Raw genomic sequence first — 21,565 nt, 5'->3', positions numbered from 1 at the left:
ATAGCTGGGAGACTGACAGGGGGTTGGGGTGCAGGGAGAGATAAATGCTAAAGGTTGATGGAGAAGAGGGGATGGCAGCACTGTCTCTTGGCTTTCCTTCTTTCTGGTGACCCAGACGGGATAAATAACCTCCCCTACTCCCTGCAGATTCTGCACTCCCAACCCCCAGAACCGCACAGTCAAGGTAACTGTAACGTCCAGGACGGAGCGGGGATTCGGGGCAGGGGGGAGGAGAATCTCTTTGGTGTATTTTGGCTCAAGGTTCAGACACCTTTCCAAAAAAAAAAAAAAAAAAAAGTCAAGTTCAAGTTCACATTCATTCATAACTACAGACACCTTCAGTCTCTTTCCAAATCTCCATTAAAGCAAACTGTGAATTTACAGGGTTGTGATTCCCAGACCCAGGGCAGCCTTGGATAGGATAGGAAGATTTTAGCATCTGACGAGTCCTAATTAGGTTTGTTAAAATAGAGTGGCGCTGGCCAGCGGACCTCAGAGTTGGGCTGTGAAAGGGGCAGCTTCTCCGCTCACTGCTCATTGGAGAAGTGGCTTCACTGGGGAAGCCACAGATCCCACCTTAGAGACAAGACCTCACAGCAAGGCCTCTAGTTCTGCTCCTGGGGTTCAAGGAGAAAGCTCCGGGGAAGAGACAGAGAAGGGAGCCATGGCTGGAAGACTAAAACCCCAGGCGGTTAGCTTCGGGACGCACCACCCCGGGCCAACACCAGCCCCGTCCTCTCAGCCCACCTGCGCTTTTCTGAAGCGAGCTGAGGGCACCTCCTTTTCCTCTGCCTGGAAAGCCCTTTCACCAGGGCCCAGGGGAGTTGGAACCAATGGCAACCCCTTCTGCGAAGCACCAGCTACAGGTTCTCGGGGCGGCAAAGTTTCCCCTTGCCTGCAGGTGACCTGGAGCCAAGGTAGAGAGGGATGGACCTGTGTCTCCTGGCGATTCTTATCCTAGGTCCCCTCCTTCCCTCCCGAGAGAGATTCGCGTCCTTTCCTCCCCGTTCCCACACTCATCCTGGTCAAGGGAGCTCCAAGACGTGGGAAGGGCTGCTGGGGCCTGGGAGGGGAGCGATCCCGAGGGCTGACGGCTGGGAAAGGCTGGGTCCCCGGGGTTTTGCCAATCACCTGAACCGGACGGTTGAGGCGCAGGTCTGAGGAAGCCCGGGGACTTGTCCTCTGCGTGGGACCCGAGCTCCCTGCGCGTCCCAGCCGGGGTCCTCGCCCGCTGCCTGAAAGCAAGTCTGTAAAAGTCCGGGCCTTGGAGATCACCCTCGCAGCCGCCGAGACCAGCCACTGAGCGTGGAGGCGCGTCCCAGCAGCTCCGACCTGCCCGGACCAGCTTTTCTGCCCCCCGCCGCCCGCTGCAGCCAACTAAGGCCGAGTCTGGGCCACTTCCGAGGTTACTAAGCTCGGAAGCGCGAAGAAAGAGAACCAACACCAGCAATGAGTGGCTGCGGCCTCCTCCGCGCTGCGCCCCGGCGGGGCTGTCCGAGTAATGGAAACGGGAGGTCATCTCCCCGGAGAGGATTCCAGCCCCTGCAGGGGACGGGAGATCTGCCTACCCCGGGGAGGGCCTGGAAGCCCTGGGCTGAGGGCTCCCCTGAAGGAGCCCCGCAGCCAGACTCTGGCCCAGGGCCGGAATCCCGCCCGCCTGGAGCACCTGGGAGCGCAGAGGCCTCGCGTCGGTGCGGGGGAGGAAAATGATAACCTGCGTCCTCCCTGGGGCCTGGGGGCGACTTCGAGAGTGCCCTGAGCGGATTGTCCCCATCTGGCTCCTCCAGAGCTGCGGACAGATTCTGCTTTCTATTTTCCACTTGCTAGGGGCATGCCCTTGGGCTACTTTACGACTCGCCGTGCCTCAGTTTCCTCCTTTGTAAACCGGAGAGGAGAAGCTACATATCTCAGTAGGTTACTGTAAGGATTAAACGAGCTAACCCAGGTGGAGAGCTTCGAGCTGCGTCCAAAGCACACCCGATGTCCACTGGCTATCCACTCCTCAGCGTCCTAGCTTCTCTTTTGGAGAAAGGAGACCTTTAATCCATCTCTCTCTCTCTCTCTCTCTCCCCTTCCCCTTCCCCCCCATCTCTCTCCTTATCGCTCTGTCTCTCCCGATGGCTCTGTAGACCGGCAACATCTGAGTGAAGTGTGAGAAACGTGCAAAGTAAATCAGTTCCTTTTCTTATGTCTGTCCCACCACAGAGGTTAGCCTGAGCTGTGCACACTGGAACCGGCGTTTTCCACCCCAGCGCGGACGAAGTTCCCGTGTCTCGGTCAGCTCTCCGCAGTGCACTCGTCACTGGCGTCTTGTGATTCCTGAAATCTGGGTTTCTTGGCCCGCCTGGGACAGTCCAGGAGGTGGTGGGATGGACACGGAATCCCTGCCATTCCTCGTTCCGCCGGGAGACAGTGTCCACGCGGCCACCCCCGCTCAGCCCACAGCGGCAGCCCAGGGCTCCCCTCGGGCCCCAGTGCGCGGGCCGTGCGTACTAGGCCCAAGCCTGGAGTTCCCATCTCCCAGGCCGACCTGGCTTAGCAGCGTGGCAACCAACAGGGCTTCAACACCGAGGCCAGGGGGCGCAAAGTTCGGAATTCCGCGGGTCAGGTCTGAGGGGCTGGGAAAGCGCCCTTGCTGTGTGCGTTCCGCGGAGAACCGGGACCACCAACCGCCCCGCCCCGCCCTCCCCACGCCGGCCACTAACGCAACTCGACCTCGCGGAAGCGAGAGAAAAATTCTGAGCCGCACAGACCGCCAGGACGTCAGGGCTACGCCACCAACGGACCCCTCAAGGCCTCGTTGCACGTTCACCAGGACAAGTGACCAGACCCTTGATTTTCCCATCTCCAGATAAGAACAGTAACCCCTGGCCCTGAATCGCACTGTGCGCCGGTTGTCAAGACGCTGAAATTCACCACTTCCGAGGAGCCGGCAGCCCATAACGATTCCTGGACTCGCGGATCGAAAGACCAGAAGCGTCCCATACATTCCGAAAGCAATGGGTCCCAGGTTCAAAGCGGCAGCCCCTCTGGGCTCTCCCAAGGGGAGTTTCTATTCCCAGAGGAGGGGATGCGCGCCTTCGCTCAGCTGTCGCCGGATGCAGCCGATCCGGCCTTGCGAGCTGCCACTGGCCACTCAGGAGCTGAAGACGAGGCTAGCGGGCCTGCCTGCTGCTCTGTCAGGTGCGGACCATTTGGGGGCTCCCCAGTCGGCACGTCTAACCTGGGCAGAGGCAGGCTGTCTCAAGCTCGAGCTCCAGGCCTTGCGGAAAGGACCCACAGCCGGAACCCTCGCTTCCCTCCGCTACACAAACCCAGAACTCCAAGCAGGAGTCATAAGAGATCTCCGGGGAACTAGAGCAAAATATTGTCTCCCACCCCCTCTTTCCGTTCTTTATTAATTTCATGGAGAGTTCAGGGGGAACTGGCTTAAGGTCTGAGCTATCCTACATTGGTCTCCACGCCCACCTGTTTTGCTCTTGCGACACCATCTATCAAGGAGCCTCCGGTCAGGAGCTACCCCCTACCCCACCCCAGGGGTCTCAGAGTGTCCATGGCGTCAGCCGTCTCTCTAGTTCCGTCTAGCCTCTGTCCTTCCGGGTCCTCTCTGACACTGGCCGCAGTCCAGGGCCTGGGTCTTCTCTCCTAACCCTCCCACATGAGTGTCCATTATGTTCTTCCTGACCCCATGACACCAGTCCTCCCCAGCAGTGTCCACACTGCAAAGTGAACGAAGTTTTCCTGTTAGATTCTTTTTTTTTTTTTTCAAGCTTAAGTAAATGGGCATTTATCAGGATTATTCGGGCCAAGGACCATCCTGACCCCACTCAAATGAAATCTTTGGACAACTGAGAAAACAGTAATATTAACTGAAGCAGGTATACATTAAATATGTATAAGAGATTAGGATATAAATGGCATATAAAGGTCCAGAATCTATTAAGAGCTAGAAACAAATACAAGACACAGGTGTCTATATATACTGCTTAGATTCAATGTTAGATTCAAGGTCAGAGTTGAGAGGGGATCAATATAATCCAGTGCTCTCAGTTTAGGAGCAAGGAAACAGGCCCGGAGAAAGCCGGGGGCCTTCCCAAGTTCGCAAGGCAGGCAGAGGCGTCAAAGGAATCCAGTCGTGACTCCCAACGCAGGGCCCGTCCCACTGCAACTCAGGCATTTCTGCTTTAGGAATCACAGAGCAAAGAGCCCCTCATAGTCTTTTCTCTCCACTTTAGCTCTCACGAGGCGAGGGGATTCCAAGAAGGATCCCCTTCCGGGAATCCCGTAGTCTGTCCCCAGTCAGGTGTCGACTGTCAGTAGAGGGTCTGGTTCTCCCGGCCCTGGGAGTTCAAATCCAACCTCCCCCCAACAGCCTCGCGGGCCGGGGAGCTCCACACGGGTGCAGTTCTCCGAGAGCACCGATAGGTGGCGCGTTCCTCACAGGAAAACCGGCCGGGAATCCGCCCGCGCCCGTAAGACCCGGCTCCCTGCCCTACCCACCCGCCTAGGGTCCCTCTCCCGACAGAAAACGGACAGAAAGTGGGTGCAGCCGGGGGACTCGGGCTGGGTGCCGGAGGGTTTGAAAAGAAAGACCCTAGAAACCCTGATTCTAGCTCTTCGGCTCAGAGTGGCCTCACGCTCTCTTTGAAGAGGCCAAAGACCTTTGAGGGCAGAGGGTAAGGCTCTGCACACTTGGCCAGAGAAAACACCGGGACCCAACAGGGTCACCCCCTGTTGGGGTGTAGGGGGCGTTATCTCCCCTCAACGAGCGCGTCCACGCACCCGCTCGTTCACGCACGCTCGGCGGCTGCCCTCCTCTGCCACTATCCCCAGGCCCCATTCTTCCGCCTACTTTTTTTTTTTTTCTTTTAATATTGGGGCAGGGGGGGAGTAGGGAAGCCCGGCGCTTTTTCAATTGCGACGATAATTGTCCTCGAGATGGGTTTCTTAATCTGCTCATCCATTATTGACTTCTCTTCTAATATTTGGTTTTGCCGCTTTGATCGCCAGAAGATCACAGACTTGACTCCTTTGCATAACAATTTTGGGGCGGGCGTCCTTGGTGCGGGAGGGGAGGGACGTGCCTGGAATGGCTTTGGGGTCCGTATTCCATCCCTCCCCCCGCCCACTGCCCGTGAGGCCAGCCTTCCTCTCACTGACCTTCCACCCCTAACAGCACCATTCACGCCTGGAAAGTTCTGAAGGCGAGGGGGGGTGGGTGGAGAGGAAGCAGCTAGACCCAGCCCCGCCTCCCCACCCCACCCCCCGTGGGAGCAGGAACAGTAACGCCCTCCAGTGGGACCGACGAGGGGAGGGATTGTGCTTCCCCCTCGCCTCCCACTGCATTCCCAGCCCCAAGAGATGCTGTCTCTTCTATCTCACAGACAGATTGGGGAGAGAATGCACCTTACTTGGAGGTGAATGGAATGGGGTTGGCAGGCGCGGGAAGGAGACCACGCTCTCATCTGGCACTTAGGGCGAGGGACAAACCTCAGATGTCCAAGGTTCCTGACGGCCTCTGTGGGACCCTGACCTAGTCCCTTCCCCGCTCTGGGCCTCAGTTGGCTCATCTGTGGAATGGGCTTTTGGGTTATTGTCTCCCCGAGGTCGCTTTGATGTTGACCTTGCCACGTGTTGCCCGCTCTTCCCCCAGTGGGGCCTTAGGGCTTAGGGATTGCACAGGTGGGTTTTGGTGGGGAACAGAGAACCAGTGGCTATTTTAATCAGGATTTAAACAACTACTTCCCTCTGCCTTTGCGTAGTTCAGTGATGGGGGCGGGGGAGTGGTGGTAGGGGAGGTTTGGGGTCAGAACCCTCTGATCGTTGCTCTTTCACCCACCTCACTTGCAGAGCCTCGGTCGGAGGGAGTTGCTCTCAGGTTCCCAGCTGGCACGCAAACGCACACACCGAGACTGTACACAGGGCCTCGCACAAGCACAGCCACCGGCGCAGAGCCCATGCACACACTTACACTTGCACACACGGACACAGCGCAACCACGCAAGGGTTAGAGGGACACGAAAAATGCACACAACCGTTTCGTGCCCACTGGCACACACGTACACACGCACCCACCTGGGGCCTCTCACACACACAGTCACGTACAAACACGCAGGCGCACGGCCGCACGGTCGCCCCCCACTCCGGTTTCTGCAGGAGCAGGGGGACAGGGAAGGTGGCCGGAGAAGGCCTCGACACTGCAGTGACCCCTCCCCCCCACCGCCGACCTCCCCCGCAAGCGATCCAGTCTGAGCTCGGAGGTGGGGCCGGGGGCTGGGGGGAGGCACGCCGGTGCTCGCCCCTCTTTCCCTCTCCTCTCCCAGGCGCGCCAGACTTCCCTTCCCCACCCGCCCCACTTCCAGCCCAAACTTTTCCCTCCCACACCTCCCCACCAGTCCCCCGCAGCGCCGATCTCGGTGGGAACCCGGAGTCCTCCCCGCACTCTCCCCGGGAAGGGGGTCGGGAGGCTGCACCCCGGAGAACCAAAGGGGGGCGCGGCCTGGCTCGTGCCCCGGGGCCAGCGGGGAGGGCGGAGGGAAGGCGCCGGCCGGGAGCCCGAGCGCCGAGAGCCGGGTGCGCGGACTTCTGTTTCCTCTTCCCGGGTCAGTGGGAGAAGAGCCCTGGGACCAGCCCTCACCCCTGTAGGAGTCGAGGGAAGAAGGATGACTGCTAACTCTGGGGCGAGCCAGAGAACACGGTTTTGGAACCACAGGGGCACTTCTATGCAAAGGACTTGGATATCGTGGGTGATTTCTTCTTTTCTTGAGTTCTTTTTTTGACCACACCTTTGGAGTTGGGTCTGGACCTCCTGGGGAGCACGGACTCAGCTGAGGGGGGCAGCAGAACCCGGAAGCCACGCTGGTGCCTCTCACTCGCTCTCACAGCGGTACCCACCGGCGTGCACACTCCCGAGGCCAGTCGGTGTGGACCCCGACCCGCGCCGAGCCGGATCGAGGCGGGAGCCGCCACTCGGACAGGTGGGGACCTGGGTGGGCAGGGGGCCCCCTAGGCCTGGGGTCGCCAGGCTCTGGGAACCTTCTGGGGAGAAGGAGGGAGTGAGAGAAGGCGAAAAGCAAAATAAAGGAGAGAAGAAAATTCGAGCGTAGCAGCTGAATTTACTCTGGGTTTTTTTTAGGCGGGGGAGGGTGCGAACATTAGGGTTTCGATTCTGGGGTTTGGGTGGAATTCAATGTAAGGAGAAAAGCAGGATGTCTGATTAAAGTGAAAAATACAGAGAGGAGTGTATGTAGTCGCCTTGCTTTCGGGAGCCATGAGCTCTAAAATTCCCGGCTCCGGGGGGCCTGGCTGATTGCGTGGTACAGCTTTAGGGTGGTTTGGGGATACCGAGGAGAAGGTAAAGGCTCCTTTCCGTAGTCCGAGCCAAGGGGCCCTGCATCTCGCTCCCCAGCGACCCTGAGCAGCCCTAAGCCGACGAATCAACCCGCCGGCAGCGACGGGTCTGGTGTCTGCGCCCTGGTGTCCGGGATGTCAGGAGCCGACCCCGTGCTCGATTTTCGGGAGTCACTGAGATGTTTCCCCCATTTCCCATAGTCAAGCGGAGAAAGGGCTTAATTTTCTCTGCTTGTCCGGCTTTAAAGGGGAAAAAGCACACCAAAACAAAAACTGATTCTAGAACAAAAAAATCCGTGCTGTGAACTGCCCCTCCCTCGGATAAAAGGGAGAAAACCCTGAGGGGAGGCAGGATGGTAGGGGCATAAATCCAAATATTGAAATCCGCAAAGGTGACAACCTCCCACAGGAGGCTTTTGGGTGGCTTTCTAGGAACCTGGACATTTATAGCTGTACTTCTTGCACACAGAAAAAAAGAGAAATTCTCCCTGCCTCCCCCCCCCCCCAATCTTCTAGGTTATCTACAAATAAAGCAGCCGCCCCAATTTCTAGAGTCAACAGAACATTTTATTTCTAGGGTTTGCCTCCCACGCACTGCCCCACCCACCTCAGCTTTATCCCTTCCCCTGCCTCCCCCAGTTCCACTCCAAGCTTCCGGCAGAACCAATACCCAAGGAATCCCCCTGCACCCACCCACCTCCACATTATTATCGCCTCCAAATGAAGACCAAAACCCCAAGCGCTAATTGAATTAGTCTATTGAAAGGACTGTCAGGTACAATGACGTGGCCCGAGGCCCTACATTTCCCAAGGTCTATAGGCTTTGGGGACCTGCGATGTATAGTCTGACCTTCCGGCTCATAATAATACCGCAGCACTTGTAGCAGAAATCTCCTCGCATTCACTCCCAACAAAACCTCTGGTCACCCAGTCCCCGTAGGAAGGCTGCCCGCTATTGTGTTACGACAACTCATTCATGTCCCGCTCCACGAGGCCCCACCGCCATCTGATCTACACTCGAAATGCGATTACCACCATGTGCATGCAAACGCTCGCACTCTCGGCCCAAAGCACGCACGCACGCCTGGCCAGGCTGCGAGGTTTTCTTTCACAATTCTCCTCCTCACACCCATCCACAAAAGAGAGGTGGAAGCAGGCAGGACCGTGACATTTGTCTCTGCCTAAACGAAATCCAAACTTCTGTGGAAATGTGAGATGGAGGGAGACTTCTCTTTTCTGAACAGCATACACCCAAACCCTCAGGAAACACATTTCTCCATGCCCAACTGGTGGCGCAGACTCGGGGGTACACACTGATGTGTACATACACGAGCCTCCAGCCATGCACACAAACACACAGACACACAAACAATGCTTTTATGGACTCATTTCTCTCTCTTTGGTTCTTACATACACAAGCAAATAGACACGAATCCAGGCTCCTACCCCTCACAGCCAAGGGCCACTCTCCACATCCATAAGTAGTTTTTGCAAGATTGGGAAACAAAGGAACAATATCCCAGCCTTCACTGTGAGAAGCACTCATCACGACCCCCTCATCATTTTGACCCCCACACTTCTCTAGCATCCCCCAGACACACAAATACTCTCCCCTCGGTTTGGCCAGGTGCCTTTCGCTCAGTGGAAGGCCCTGGTTAGCTGCAATAGAGGAAGTCTGGGAGTGGGAGGGAGGCAGGAATTTTGGGGGGTCCCCCTGTCTTTCTTACCCCACCCTCCGCTATTGAAAGCCTCTTTGGGCTCCCTTCTTCCTTCAGTGAAGTAGGGAAAGAAATGCCCCCTTTGGCATTTAAAGTTCTTTTATTTCTCGTCATTCTCCACTTTTATGTGGGCTGGGTATGGAAGTGGAACTTGGGGACAGTCAATTTATTGCAGAGGTATAGCTAGGTCAGTGGCCTCCTGTGGGCCATCTTGCCCCAGCAGAGCTGCACAGCTCAGAACTTCAGGTAATGGAAATGGGCACCGTGTGTCTCCAGACTTCCATATCTTTGGCCCAGGAGCAGAGGGCATTTGGAGAAAAGGGCTCCATTCCATTTGCGTAAGTTCTCCCAACCTGCTTCCTGTCAGTCCACCTCCCTACCTGGACTCTATCAAGTTGGAAGAAATGCCTTAATTCTCAAAGGCACAAACCAGTACCCCAAAAAGGACTGCCACAAAAGTGTACTCACATGTGCACACACATTGCTCCACACACACCTAACCCCTTTACCCACATGCTTGTACACACAACTCACCCTGCCCGTATTTGCTCACCCACAGGCACAGTCCTGGGCTCACTCCGAGTCCTCTGGACCCTCACACACCCACCTGGGTCAACATTTGCTCGCTCTGACACCTTACTGTCAGGCTTGCCAGGACACCAAACCGCTAACACCGAGTTCCCAATAATAGGTCCATTTTCAGGAGGTAGAGGAGGGCGTGGGCTCGGAGGGGGGTCACGGAGAGCAGGAGGCTCTGGGTGCCGAGCATCCGGCGAAGGCCTGGCCTGGGGGAGGACCGGGGTGGGGGGGCGAGCCAGCGCGCCGAGCGCCGGCGCCTAATCCAGCCGGAGCTCGCGGGCTGCGGGGGCATTTATCATCCCATTACTGTAACAAATCCGGGCTCCACTACATGAAAGGTAAAATGAATTACCGACGTTAAGCCGTCAATAAAGTCATTTCTGTAAATGGTGTCTCCAAAGGGCCGCCGCATTATTCAGCTGGCTTTATCAGCTGGCTGGAAATTACGTGGAGGAGCCGGGCCGCGCGGCGCGCGGGGCCGCTCACTTTGATTAAGCGTCTTGCCAGCGCGATGTGACAGAGCTTTTGACCAGGGTTTTATTCACAAGCCTGTGATGAACGCCAAGCTGATCAGGCGGAATGAAGAGTAATTAAAACCTATAAATTATCTTCCGCAGCCCTTCTCGAGGCGTCTCCTGCAGGCGAGATAAGGCGTCGAGACCCTATTTACGGCGCTGAAAGGGACCGCAGCGCACAAAAGCTACGCGGCTAAATAGGATATTGATAGTGTCCTAATTAGAATTTAATTAAGTACCCACGCTCGCTTGCGGGATAAAGATTTCAATTTTGCGAACTTAAATATAAATAAAATCCCACCCCCATTTCGGGGAGAAAGGGTGGGGGGCACCGGGAGATTTCGGGGAGCCCTTGGGTGTAGAACTGAGGAGGGCCCCGGGAGACTCCCAGGTGCAGTTGGGGGGCGACCTGGGAGGTTTGTGTAGATCACGTCGGGCCTGCTTTAGCGCAGCGTTTCAGAAAGTGGTTCTCGCTGCCCCAGAGCCGCACAGAAGGTCCAACTAGGAACTCTGGGAGCCCGAGTTTCAGAAGACCCTCGGCTGACCCGAAGATGCAGCCAGCTATACGAACTCCCGCTCTCCACCAGCCCCTTTGAGAAACTTCGGCTAGTGCGGTGGTCCGGCTTATTGTGATTTTCGTTTTATTTTCTTCCTAACCCTCTACAAGGGATTATTTTGCATGTTTCCGCTAGAAGACATCCCCAAAGAGATCCTTTCTCTGCTGTCCCAGTTAAGGATGGTGGTCAGAGCCAGAGGCTCGCTGGAGCTCCGAGACAACATCCCCGCGGAGGCCTCAGTTGCTGGAGTTTTTTTAGCTACTCTCGAACCGAAGGCTTCAGCATACAGTCGGATCCTGGCCCTCCAAAAAGGCTCGGCAGACAAACCCCGCCGATGTCCAATGCCTCACTTTCCCCTACCCTGTCCCTCGCAGTGGGAAAACTTTTGGGGTGCCTCGACCAGGAAACAGTGAAAAAGAGCCCAGCGACTGGAGATGAATCTCCGTGAGCGTGGGAGCGGCGGGAGCCCCTGCAGTTCCCCCCAAAGCTTGGGAAGAATATTCTGGGCTAGAGCGAGAGGCCTCCACGGAGTCGGGAGCAATCCTAGGAAAATCTGGGCCACCGGGGGAAACTCGCTGTCCAGCAGGCTAGGGCAAATACCTGGGGTGCAGTACTTTTGTTTGATTTCACTTTGCAGGGAAATCTAACACGGAGGTTGCCCTGAGCCAAAAGCCGGGGCCTCGCGGGTATCCGCACCCTGACTTGCTTGGCCTAGGGGCCGATGGGACAGCTTCGACTCCGGCGGCCAGGGAAGGACTGGTGCTCGGGCTCTCTCGTGCCCTCTGGGCCTGGCTTTACGGCGGCAGAACAGCTCTTGGGGGTTGTCGAAGGTCCCGCCAGGGAAAGGCATGGGTACGGATATCCCGGGAAGGACACGCAGTGCAGCCGGCCAGCATACACTACAGACCTTCAAACAGACGGTGCTAGCTAGGCGCAGCTGGCCTCGGGGTTTGCTATTTGTTAAAAATAAACTGCTCCTCTGAAAGTAACCAAATCTAGGTCTGTTTCACATCTCCGACCCTCCTCGTCTCACCCCTCCCCCTCCACTACACACACACACACACACACACACACACACACAACATACACCATACAGGCACACCCCGACAGAGACAGCAACCTTTCACCCTTAATAACAGCAAGAAAAAGCCAGAGCAATAAAATAAAAGGCTGCTTCTTAGGCATGGGGGTTGCCAAAAGAGCCGATTCCCCTGTCTCCTGACCCTGCGCCTGGCGCGCACGCACCCGTAATCCTGCATTTCTCCAACAAGTTGTTTATGGAGTTGCTTCCCTATTTGCCTACACCCCGAAATTCAACCCTCCTCGGTCTCCTTTGCCCGTTCCTCGGTCTTGGCCCGAAAGAGGGGGAGGGGCTCGGGTGCGGGTTGGGGAGGGCGGGCCGGACACGCGGGGCCCGCGCCGCGGCGCCCCCTGTCCACCAGCGGCTGCCGCCCCCGGATTATTTATCCGCAAAGTCCCGAGCGCGCCTATTGGGCCGAGGCCCGGGTGTCAGCGCGAGTCCTGGCTCGCCATTGGCCCCGCACACGTGCGGCCCTGACTCACGTGCTTCCGGTTTGAAGGCAAAAAGTGTGCCTGGGTGATTTTTTTTTTAAGCGAGAGAGTTTGAGCAAAGATCCGAGCTGTCAGAGATTTGAAAAAAAAAAAAAAAAAAAAGGCAGCCCCGGCGCTGGCGGAGACGCGCTCTCCCTGCAAAAAAAGCAAAGGCGATTAAAGGCGCTGCCAGCCTCGCGCTCTGGGCACAGCTGAGCGTGACACTCGGGGAAGTCAAACCCCTCAGTACTGCCTAGGAAGATGGCTAGACTTTAAAGACTATTTTTTATCTTTAAGAAAAAAAATCTTGGAGATTTTTTTCTTTTTTATTGCTTTCTTTTTCCTTTCCTTTTTTTTTTTTTCCTCTCTTTTTGGCCGTGGCTTACTCCCCATTTAAAACAAATCATTGAATCTGGTTGCAGAAAGAAAAAAGAAATAGCCAAGTGTCTCCATATCTGGATGTCTACAAATTAGAAGGAGAGACAGCGAGATCTGCTCGATAAGAGCGAGCGATCCAGGCCAGGCGCCTGGGCTTTTCTTTCTGCACCCGCCCCGTGCCTTCGCTGGGGCTTCGCCGGCCTCCTTCTTCCGCGCACCCCCACGGGCCGCTGGCAAAGTGGGGTGGGGAGCGAGGCGGGGGGGGCGGGGGCCGGCGCGGCGGCCGAGGCGGCGGGGCGGCCGAGCATGGAAGAACAGCAGCCGGAACCTAAAAGTCAGCGCGACTCGGGCCTCGGCGCGGCGGCGGCAGTGGCGGCGGCGGCGGCCCCCGGCAGCCTCAGCCTGAGCCTCAGCCCCGGCGCCAGCGGCAGCAGCGGCAGCGATGGAGACAGCGTGCCGGTGTCTCCGCAGCCCGCGCCCCCCTCGCCGCCCGCGGCGCCCTGCCTGCCGCCCCTGGCCCACCACTCGCATCTCCCCCCGCACCCCCCGCCCCCGCCGCCGCAGCAGCATCTCGCGGCGCCTGCTCACCAGCCGCAGCCCGCGGCCCAGCTGCACCGCACCACCAACTTTTTCATCGACAACATCCTGAGGCCGGACTTCGGCTGCAAAAAGGAGCAGCCGCCGCCGCAGCTCCTGGTGGCGGCGGCGGCGGCGGCCGGAGGAGGCGCAGGAGGAGGTCGGGTCGAGCGTGACAGAGGCCAGACCGGCGCAGGTAGAGACCCTGTCCACCCGCTGGGCACGAGGGCGCCAGGCGCCGCCTCACTCCTGTGCGCCCCGGACGCGAACTGTGGCCCACCCGACGGTTCCCCGCCAGCCACCGCCGGCGTAGCGAGTGCGTCCAAAGCTGGGAACCCGGCGGCGGCGGCGGCGGCGGCGGCCGTGGCAGCGGCGGCGGCAGCAGCGGCGGCCAAACCTTCGGACAGCGGCGGTGGCAGTGGAGGCGGCGTGGGGAGCCCGGGAGCGCAGGGTGCTAAGTACCCGGAGCACAGCAACCCGGCCATCCTGCTAATGGGCTCAGCCAACGGCGGGCCCGTAGTCAAAACTGACTCGCAGCAGCCCCTCGTGTGGCCCGCCTGGGTCTACTGCACGCGCTACTCGGATCGTCCGTCCTCCGGTGAGTACCCAGCCCCAGGCTGCGCCGTGCCTTTCGGCTCCGCGGACGCCGCCCCTAGAACTCTTAGCCTCCGGGTTGGGGAGAGCATGCCGGATCTCGGGCGTCCTCTTCTCTCACGCCTGCTTCCTCCTCCTTGACCTCGGTCTCAGTCACAGTCGAGCCCCTGGATTCTGCGGCCACCTCCCGGGAGGCTACAGCTCATGGCACGGGAAGCTCGAACCTTCGGTTTTGAACTCCGAGCACTTCCGGTCTTGTGTTTTACCTTTATTATTCTTAGGAAAGACACAAGCAGTCGTTGCTTCTCCGTCCAGGGAAAGGGGTTTTTAGAATCAGCGAGAAGGTGGGCCTAGAAATCTGGGTCTGAAATCCCGCCAGCCTAGTTCTGCGGAGGCCGAAATCGAGCAAAGCTTTGATTAGAGTAATAATTTTCACTTTGTGTTCTTACAGACACAAACAGCATATCGATATTTTCTGCGGAGAACTCACTTGCATACAGATAGATTTAAGGAGACATAGGAAGAGAGAGAAACGCGTCAGATCGTCCCTCTTCCCCAGGCCGGGTAGCCAAGAGAGTCTGACCCGGGTGGGTGGAATTCAGGGAAGGGCAGTTGCCGAAACGGTGGGTGCCAAGAGCCCCTGGCCCCTGGTTTTCTAGAGCTGACAGACAGTGGGAGAGAAGACAGGCCAGGCTCAGGTCAGAAAGCCGGGCCGAGGGCATGAGAGCCCTCCTTCCGCCCCAGCTTCTCCAGAGCACGCCTCGCACATCCTCCCGGCCCTGCCCCTTCCTTCTTTCACTCCTTCCTTTCGCACGTCTGCCAGATAGCAGATTTCTGTCAGCCGTAGGTCCGTTTTTCTCGATTTTCCTTCGGCCCTTTACCCACATATTCCTTGCGCTTCGAGAACCCCAAGCTGAGACCTACTGTGGGACAGCCGCTAGGCCCCAGGAGAGGAGACTGCGGCCTGCCCGCCTCCCCGGACTGCAGCTCCCGGGAGACCGGTGGGCGCCACGAGGAGGGCGGCAGGGGTTCTTGGCCTCCGATTGGGGTTCCGGCCACCTGGGTCTGTCTGGCAGGAGGCCGGGCCCGGCGTAGCGGTGCGCCGCTCTACTCTGGCTGGTCTCCGCCTTCCCACCGCTGCCGGCTGGGCGCGGATCGATGCGCGCTATCAGCCCCCGCCATCTCGAGCCCCGTTATTGACACGTCGGGCTCCCTGAACCTCCGAAAAGCTGCTTTGATTGACTCGCCTGATGGATAGAGTGATTGAGCTGTCAGGCCGTGAGGCTCGAGCTGGCCAGGAGGCTACGATTTTATTACAAGTGTTCCTGCTTTTGCGCGCGCGCGCACACACACGCACACACAGAACAACAACACACTAACCACGTCCGGGACGCACAACGCGCAGCGGGGTCTGTCTGAGGATGTACACATTTCCTGGGCCATCTCTGCTCGCTAGGCTAATGACCACACTAAACCAAGGCCTTCCTCTCGTCCCACCCCGCCTCCCAGTGCTTTCTGCACCGGGCTCAGGAGTGGGCTTTGTCTTTGTTCTTGGCTGCTTTTTTTCTTACGAGCCTGGGGAGGCAGGGTGCTGGCTTCTTCTCCTGCATAGGCAGTTCAGGGAGACGAACCCCAGCGCAGACTTGCGGGTCGGCCAGGCCTGGACTCTTTTGTCACAGGACAGCTGGTGACCCCAGCGCTGGTCTGCCCCAGAAGCCAGGTGCCCAGTTTGCCCCTCTGTTGCTAGGTTTGGAGATGCTGGGCAAGACCCTTCTTCCAGACAGTTTTATAGGTTAACAGCCCTGACAGGGACTTCACTTGACTCAGGAAGCTCCCATAACCATGACAGGGCCCAGCAAGGAAACGCCAGGAGACTTGGGTGTGCAGGCTGATGGGCAAAGGTGCAGCCTTTACGGTCGGCCTTCTCTCTTTTCCCTTTTCTCTTCAGGGCTGGGCTCTGTAGCAGCCCTCTTCACAGACTAGGTTCTGAGGGACACTTCACTTTCCTAGGAAGGTTTCCTGTGGCCTCTTCCTATACCCATCTTAGAGGCAAAGCACAGATTTTTGTCGGGATTGTCTCACTCTCTGTGTCCCTCTGCCCCTGTTTTGCTCGTGGATAAATAACCTTGCAAATAGGTGGGCAGGGAAAGCAGCTCTGGCTTGCTTTTGTTATTCAGTCTTCAATCCTGAAATTGCACCTTCTGTGTCCAAAAGAGAGATGAGGGAGACGTGCCTGTGTTGCTGGATGCAGGAATGGGGAGGGCTCTCTCTCTTTCTTACTGGCACCATCCAAGGGACAAAACAGAGAACTCAGGGGCCAGGGCACGTGGGTAAGGCATACAACCGGGTGAAGGCCTTTTCTCCCTTTTCAGGGAAACGGGTGGCCAGCGTCTTGCTGGGACTCTATAAAGGGCTTCGTTTTAGGCCATAGGGACAGAAGAACAGGTCGAGAGAGCAGATGCTGAATACTTTGGAGCTAGACAGGTCTCTGACAGCGCCCTCCTTATTCCCTTGTTTTCTGGAGTCAATAGCTACAAGCAGATGGGGTTTTGTTGTAGGTGTGTGGGTGTAGGTGCGCTTCTTGAGGAGGGGGAGAGGATTGGCTTTCAGGCTGGCGATTTCCCCAAGGCAATCCTGTCCTAGTGTCTTTACTACTCCAGTGTTGAGCCTCTTTTTATTCCGGGACTGTGAAGACAGCAGGCCCCTGATCTCCAACTCTGGGTTGGGCCGGATGGAGCTCCAAATACCTCTCCATCTTGGACTCTGTGATTTAAGCTTATCACACGGCTCTCCTGTGCTGAACTGGGGTGTGGGTGCGCACACAACTTCGGCCAACTTGCCTCCGTGACCCTTCTGGCATCCCAGAGGGGAACCCAGCGACCCCAGTAGCCAGCCGATTGATCTAGGGGCTAGCGGGCGAGGGGGATAGGTGGGGGGCGGCGGCAGCGGGGTCTCGGCTAGCGCCCGGGAAGCGCGGGGCGCGATCCCCGCTCGGCTCCGCAATTCTCACGGCTTCCTCTGCCCTCTTCCCCCTCCCCTCTGCCCTCCGTCCCCACCTCCCACCCGTTCCTCTCCGCCGCTGCAGGTCCGCGCACCAGAAAGCTAAAGAAGAAGAAGAACGAGAAGGAGGACAAGCGGCCGCGGACGGCGTTCACGGCCGAGCAGCTGCAGAGACTCAAGGCGGAGTTTCAGGCGAACCGCTACATCACCGAGCAGCGGCGGCAGACCCTGGCCCAGGAACTCAGCCTCAACGAGTCCCAGATCAAGATCTGGTTCCAGAACAAGCGCGCCAAGATCAAGAAAGCCACGGGCATCAAGAACGGCCTGGCGCTGCACCTCATGGCGCAGGGACTATACAACCACTCAACCACTACGGTCCAGGACAAAGACGAGAGCGAGTAGCCGCCGCCGGCAGGGGCCGCGCGGTCCGGCCGCCGCGCCCGCGCCCCCTCCTGGTACCGCCACCGCCGCCTTGCCGGCCCCACGCCCCGGGAGAAATAATCAGCGCAAAGGAGGAGGAAGGGAACAACAGCGAAAAGAAAGAGAAAGGGGTCCCCAGGACGGAGAGTCGCGTTGGAACGAGACATTTTTCCAAAGGGAGAAAGACTCGGACAGGTGCTATCGAAAAATCAGATCAGTTCTCTCTTCACAGTATAAGGGACGAAACTGCGAACTCCTTAAAGCTCTATCTAGCCAAACCGCTTACGACCTTGTATATATTTAATTTCAGGTAAGGAAAAGAATTATGTGTAGCGATCTCTATTTGCTGGACTTTTTATTAATCTCCTTTATTATTATTGTTATAATTATTATAATTATTATAATTATTTTATCCCCCGCCTCCGCCTCGCTGCCCCCAGCCCAGTTTCGTTTTCTTTTGAATGTTACTGCTTCTCCGGTGCCTCCCGCCCCGCATCGCTGGCCCTCGTTTCTCTGGGACTTTTCTTTGTGTGCGTGAGAGTGTGCTTCCTCGCGTGTCTGCCCTTCTCCTGGGCCCTTCTGTCGGTCTGTCTGTCCTGCCTCCCACCCCTTTCGTTTTCCGGAGACTTGTTGAGAAATACGACCCCACAGACTGCGAGACTGAACCGCCGCTACAAGCCAAAGATTTTATTATGTTCAGAAACCTGTAGTCTGAAATAAAGTGTACGCTGTGCTCACGAGCGGCTGGCGGCCCTCCTCTTTGCGGGCTGGGGAAGGGCGAGGGCGCAGGCACACGGCGGCCCGGCGCACAGCGCGCGCTCACCGGGCCGGGAGCCCCCGCGGCTCGGCCGGGCCTTAAGATCCATCAGCACACAACGAATACGGGGCGCCAGGGGGGCGCAGTGATAGGGGCGGCCCAGACCCGGGGATGGCCCGGGTTTGGAGGGTCTGCAGGGACATTCTTGGTCTCCGATTGCCTTCAAAGGAGCCCAAAGGCCGGAAACCCCCAGTCCTGACTTCGGAAACACTGCCGGGCTCTTGGGCTGCTTCCCGCGCAGAGCCAGGACCAGCCCGGCTGCAGCCTGCTCTGGTTCAACCTGCTCCTCGCTCCAGCTTGCTGCTTTTCTTTCTCTTTTTTTTTCTGATGCGAGTTTTGCTGGAGGTTTTCTCCTCCAGAAGCAGAAGGCCTTCGCAGGGCGGGGCAGCGGTGAGGGGCTGCCTCCCCTCCCGAGCGAGGGGCGCCTCGGGCTGCCTGGACTTCACGCTCTTCGTTCGGAGAAGTGATTTCGTTGACGAAACGGCTGGTCGAGAGCGGCACACGAGCCTCGCGGGGCTCGGAGCTCCTGGCTCCGTAAAACCGGGAGAGGAGGCCCGGATGCTGGGAAGCTCTGCAGAGCGGCAGCCCCTCGGTCCGCTGCTGCCGGGATCGCTCCGGCCCGCGACCTCCGACCTGGGCACAGGCCTGACTCCACACTAACCCAAAGCCTAAGCAGGGTCCCTTTCACAATCCCAACAAAGCCTGGCTTGCTTTCTGACCGAGAGGGGCGCAGACACACGACCCCCGGGCCCCCAGGACCCCCGGACTTAATAGAGGGAAATGTCTGGACACTGGCCCCAGCCCCTGGACCCCGCCATTCAGGGACTAGGAGGAGGAAGGGGAGGTCCCTTCTTATTTCCCTTTGGTCCAGGATTTTTTTTAATGGTAACGTCTGTTCTCTCCGCGTTCCCCTGTCTTCTGTAGTATGTATGTACGTACCTGTACTCGTGTGGCTGGATACGTAGGTGTCCCGAAAACCTCATGTGTATATGTGATCACGTGTAGATAGATATTGGTGCATCTGAGTACCCCACCGGGTTTTGTGTATTCCTGCGTGTGTGAGCATTATGCGATTGGGTGTTCATGTCTCTGTAATTAGATGCACACTTGGATGTTTGTGAGTTCACAGTGTCTGTGCATGTGCTTATTTATGTTTGCAGGTGTGTTTGTGCACACATGGGAACTCTGTTTCTGTGCTCTTCCCTTGGGTTTCTTTCCTGTTTGTTGGATTGATTTTGTGAGAAGTGGGTATGACCAGTGTCTGCCTTTTTTCTTGAAAAATTCCCCCTGATTTGGGCCTGTGTCTGGGGGAAGTGACATTGCTAGGTGCCAGGTCTAGGAAGCCAAAGGACCGTTGAAGTCCCTGATCAAGGCCTTGGGGGGTTGGGGTTCAGTGACCTGGAGTTGGAGAGCATATTTGACATTGCCATGGGTTCCCAACTTTACTGCAGTAAATCTCTTTCTTCTATTCCTTTCACACCTTTCTGGGGTGTGTGGAGTAACCTCTGCACATAATAGGTGCTCACCTAATCCTTGAGTGAAGAGTTGGAAGCAGTGAGGTGGGCCCTTCCCTGGGGATGGCCCAGGTGAGTTGTTTTCTAGTGGCTGGAAGTACATCCTTTGCTTTTCTCGGGGAGGAGGATGCGGGGGAGGAGCCTGGAATCTCCAAGCTCTCCAGGGCTTTGGGTTAGGGGGTCTGAGACCTGAGGCCCAGGGTACCCCTTCCCGAATCCAGACAGCTCAGAATATCAAGAAGTTTCCCGGCCACATCCAGATACGATGTTGGGGGTGCCCAGTTCTACAGAGAAGCTTACTGCTCTGAATGCCTAGAAACTGGGCTGCCCTTCCTTCTCCCTTCCTCAATGTGGCCCCTTAGGGTACCCACGCCCCTCAAGATCACTAGATCCAGAGCCTGGGGCAGGGGGCAGGGGCCAGCTTGAGCAGCAACTCCAAGAAGCATCCTGTTCCTTGAGGCGCCTCTTTATCTCTAGCAAGAGATCAAAGCCAAGAGTTCTCCCTCTTCACCCTGGGGAAGAGGAAAGAGGTGGTTACCTCTCCCCACAGTTATATTAGTAAAGTGTATAGATGTGTCATTATTATGTAATTTGATTTCTGGCCCATTATCTCCTTTTATCTTCCAATCTCTATGGGTAAGCAAAATTTTCTTCATTTTTCAGATGAGAAAACTGAAGCTCTGAGAACTTAAACATTTGGTCCATGCCTCCTCTGTGCCCCTGTGTCTTCCTCTTTGTCACATCTACTCATTACAACTGCCTTTTTCTCAGCAATCTGACCAAGGCCCTGAAGTCATCGTCCAGAATGACTTTCCTGTCTTCTCTCACTCTTCCCCATCCCCACTGGAAAATCCTCCTGATTGGGGCAGAGACGAGGGAAGGAGGACTCTGGTCATATCTCTTTCGTGCACCCCTACTAAAAAAAGAAAGTAATAATAAACATAAACAGGCATCGATTTCTCTTATTTATGGGGCTGGTTTAGCCAGCTGCCTGTGTATTAAAGTCTGGGGCTGCATCAAAATAAATACTGGAGTGTGCTATCCCAACTTCCTTATTTTCCACCTTTTTTTTTTTTTTTTTTTTTTTAAGATTGGATTGAACCATAAACTTAAATCTTCCTCAGCCCAGGAGGAAATACACACTAGCCAAGTCTAAACAGTATTGATCCCTGGCTCTTTCTGAGGGCAAAGGTCTCTGTTTTCTTCCTGGAAACTCCCTTTCCTTTGGTAGGGTCAGGAGGAGGAGGAGTGGATGGGGGTGGACGAAAGAAGGGGTATTTGGGTGTTTGGGGCTGCGTCGTAGGTCTGTGTTAGCTTGTGTGTTTGTGTGTCGTATTGTGCGTGGCCATTCACATAGGGGTGGTATTGAGTACATTTATTTAGGCTTGGGATGTGGAAGTGTGTGTTTTGAGTGTATGGGTGCCGATAGTGATTGTTTGGTGTTTGTGGGTGTGTGTATATATGCCCAGTTCTCTGGCCCTCTAGGCCAGGCAGCCCAGGGTACAGAGCAAGAGTCACTTGCTAGCTTACCCCCTACCTGGCCCCCACAGCCCTGTCACCTGTGACAGGGCTTCCAGAGATGATATCACCAGGGAGCCCACTGTGCCCCAATGCCCTCAGTAAAAGGGTCTAACTGCAGGGGTAGGGGTGAACCTGGCTGACTCCAAGAGACCGAGGCCAAGGCCAGGGTCAGGGAGGCCCTCCCCAGACTCCTTGCCCCGTGAAGGTGTCTGCCGTGGCTTCTCGGGGGCGGGGGGGACATCAGCTCCTGTACAGGTGTCCTTGCTTTTCCTCTTCTTGAAAGCCATTCCTCTGGCAATATACGCACCCCCTGAAGCAGCCCTCTCCTAGCTTTGCCTCACAGCCTGGGGCCCGTTTAATCTGGATGTCACCATGGGTTACATTGGAAATCCTGTTCACTCCATCTGGGGGGAGGTGGCAAAGCACTGCTCCATCCCTCATCACCCACGCCTGGGACTTCTGCTGTCTCTCGCTT

The 21,565-nt window shown here is 56.9% G+C and overlaps 2 protein-coding genes across 4 annotated transcripts in view; one reads left to right on the top strand and one right to left on the bottom strand.

Moving 5' to 3' along the window:
- Positions 1 to 1,519, bottom strand: part of MARCO (macrophage receptor with collagenous structure) — a 124,389-nt gene extending 122,870 nt beyond the window's left edge. Inside the window, exon 1 of the mRNA XM_059927085.1 lies at positions 1,333 to 1,519. Coding sequence (XP_059783068.1) covers positions 1,333 to 1,519 — 187 coding nt within the window. The remainder of the gene's footprint in view (positions 1 to 1,332) is intronic.
- Positions 1,520 to 12,921: 11,402 nt separating this feature from the next.
- On the top strand, positions 12,922 to 20,304 carry EN1 (engrailed homeobox 1). Of its 3 annotated transcripts, none has more exons than XR_009504088.1 (3): positions 12,922 to 13,822; positions 16,904 to 17,548; positions 20,233 to 20,304. XR_009504088.1 is itself a non-coding variant. In XM_059927103.1 (2 exons), exons 1-2 carry the CDS (start codon positions 12,955 to 12,957, stop codon positions 17,218 to 17,220), a joined length of 1,185 nt encoding a protein of 394 aa, XP_059783086.1. In that variant the 5' UTR covers positions 12,922 to 12,954; the 3' UTR covers positions 17,221 to 17,975. The 3 variants fall into 3 exon arrangements, 1 of the variants encoding a protein (XP_059783086.1); XR_009504089.1 differs by lacking the exon at positions 20,233 to 20,304 and adding an exon at positions 17,679 to 17,975; XM_059927103.1 differs by lacking the exon at positions 20,233 to 20,304 and having other exon boundaries at positions 16,904 to 17,975.
- The last annotated feature ends 1,261 nt before the right edge of the window (positions 20,305 to 21,565 follow it).

The sequence above is a fragment of the Balaenoptera ricei genome, chromosome 7, assembly GCF_028023285.1.
Source record: "Balaenoptera ricei isolate mBalRic1 chromosome 7, mBalRic1.hap2, whole genome shotgun sequence".
NCBI lineage: Eukaryota > Metazoa > Chordata > Mammalia > Artiodactyla > Balaenopteridae > Balaenoptera > Balaenoptera ricei.
The sequence above is the reverse complement of the archived record's forward strand: the minus strand, read 5'-3'. Positions and strand labels throughout refer to the sequence as shown.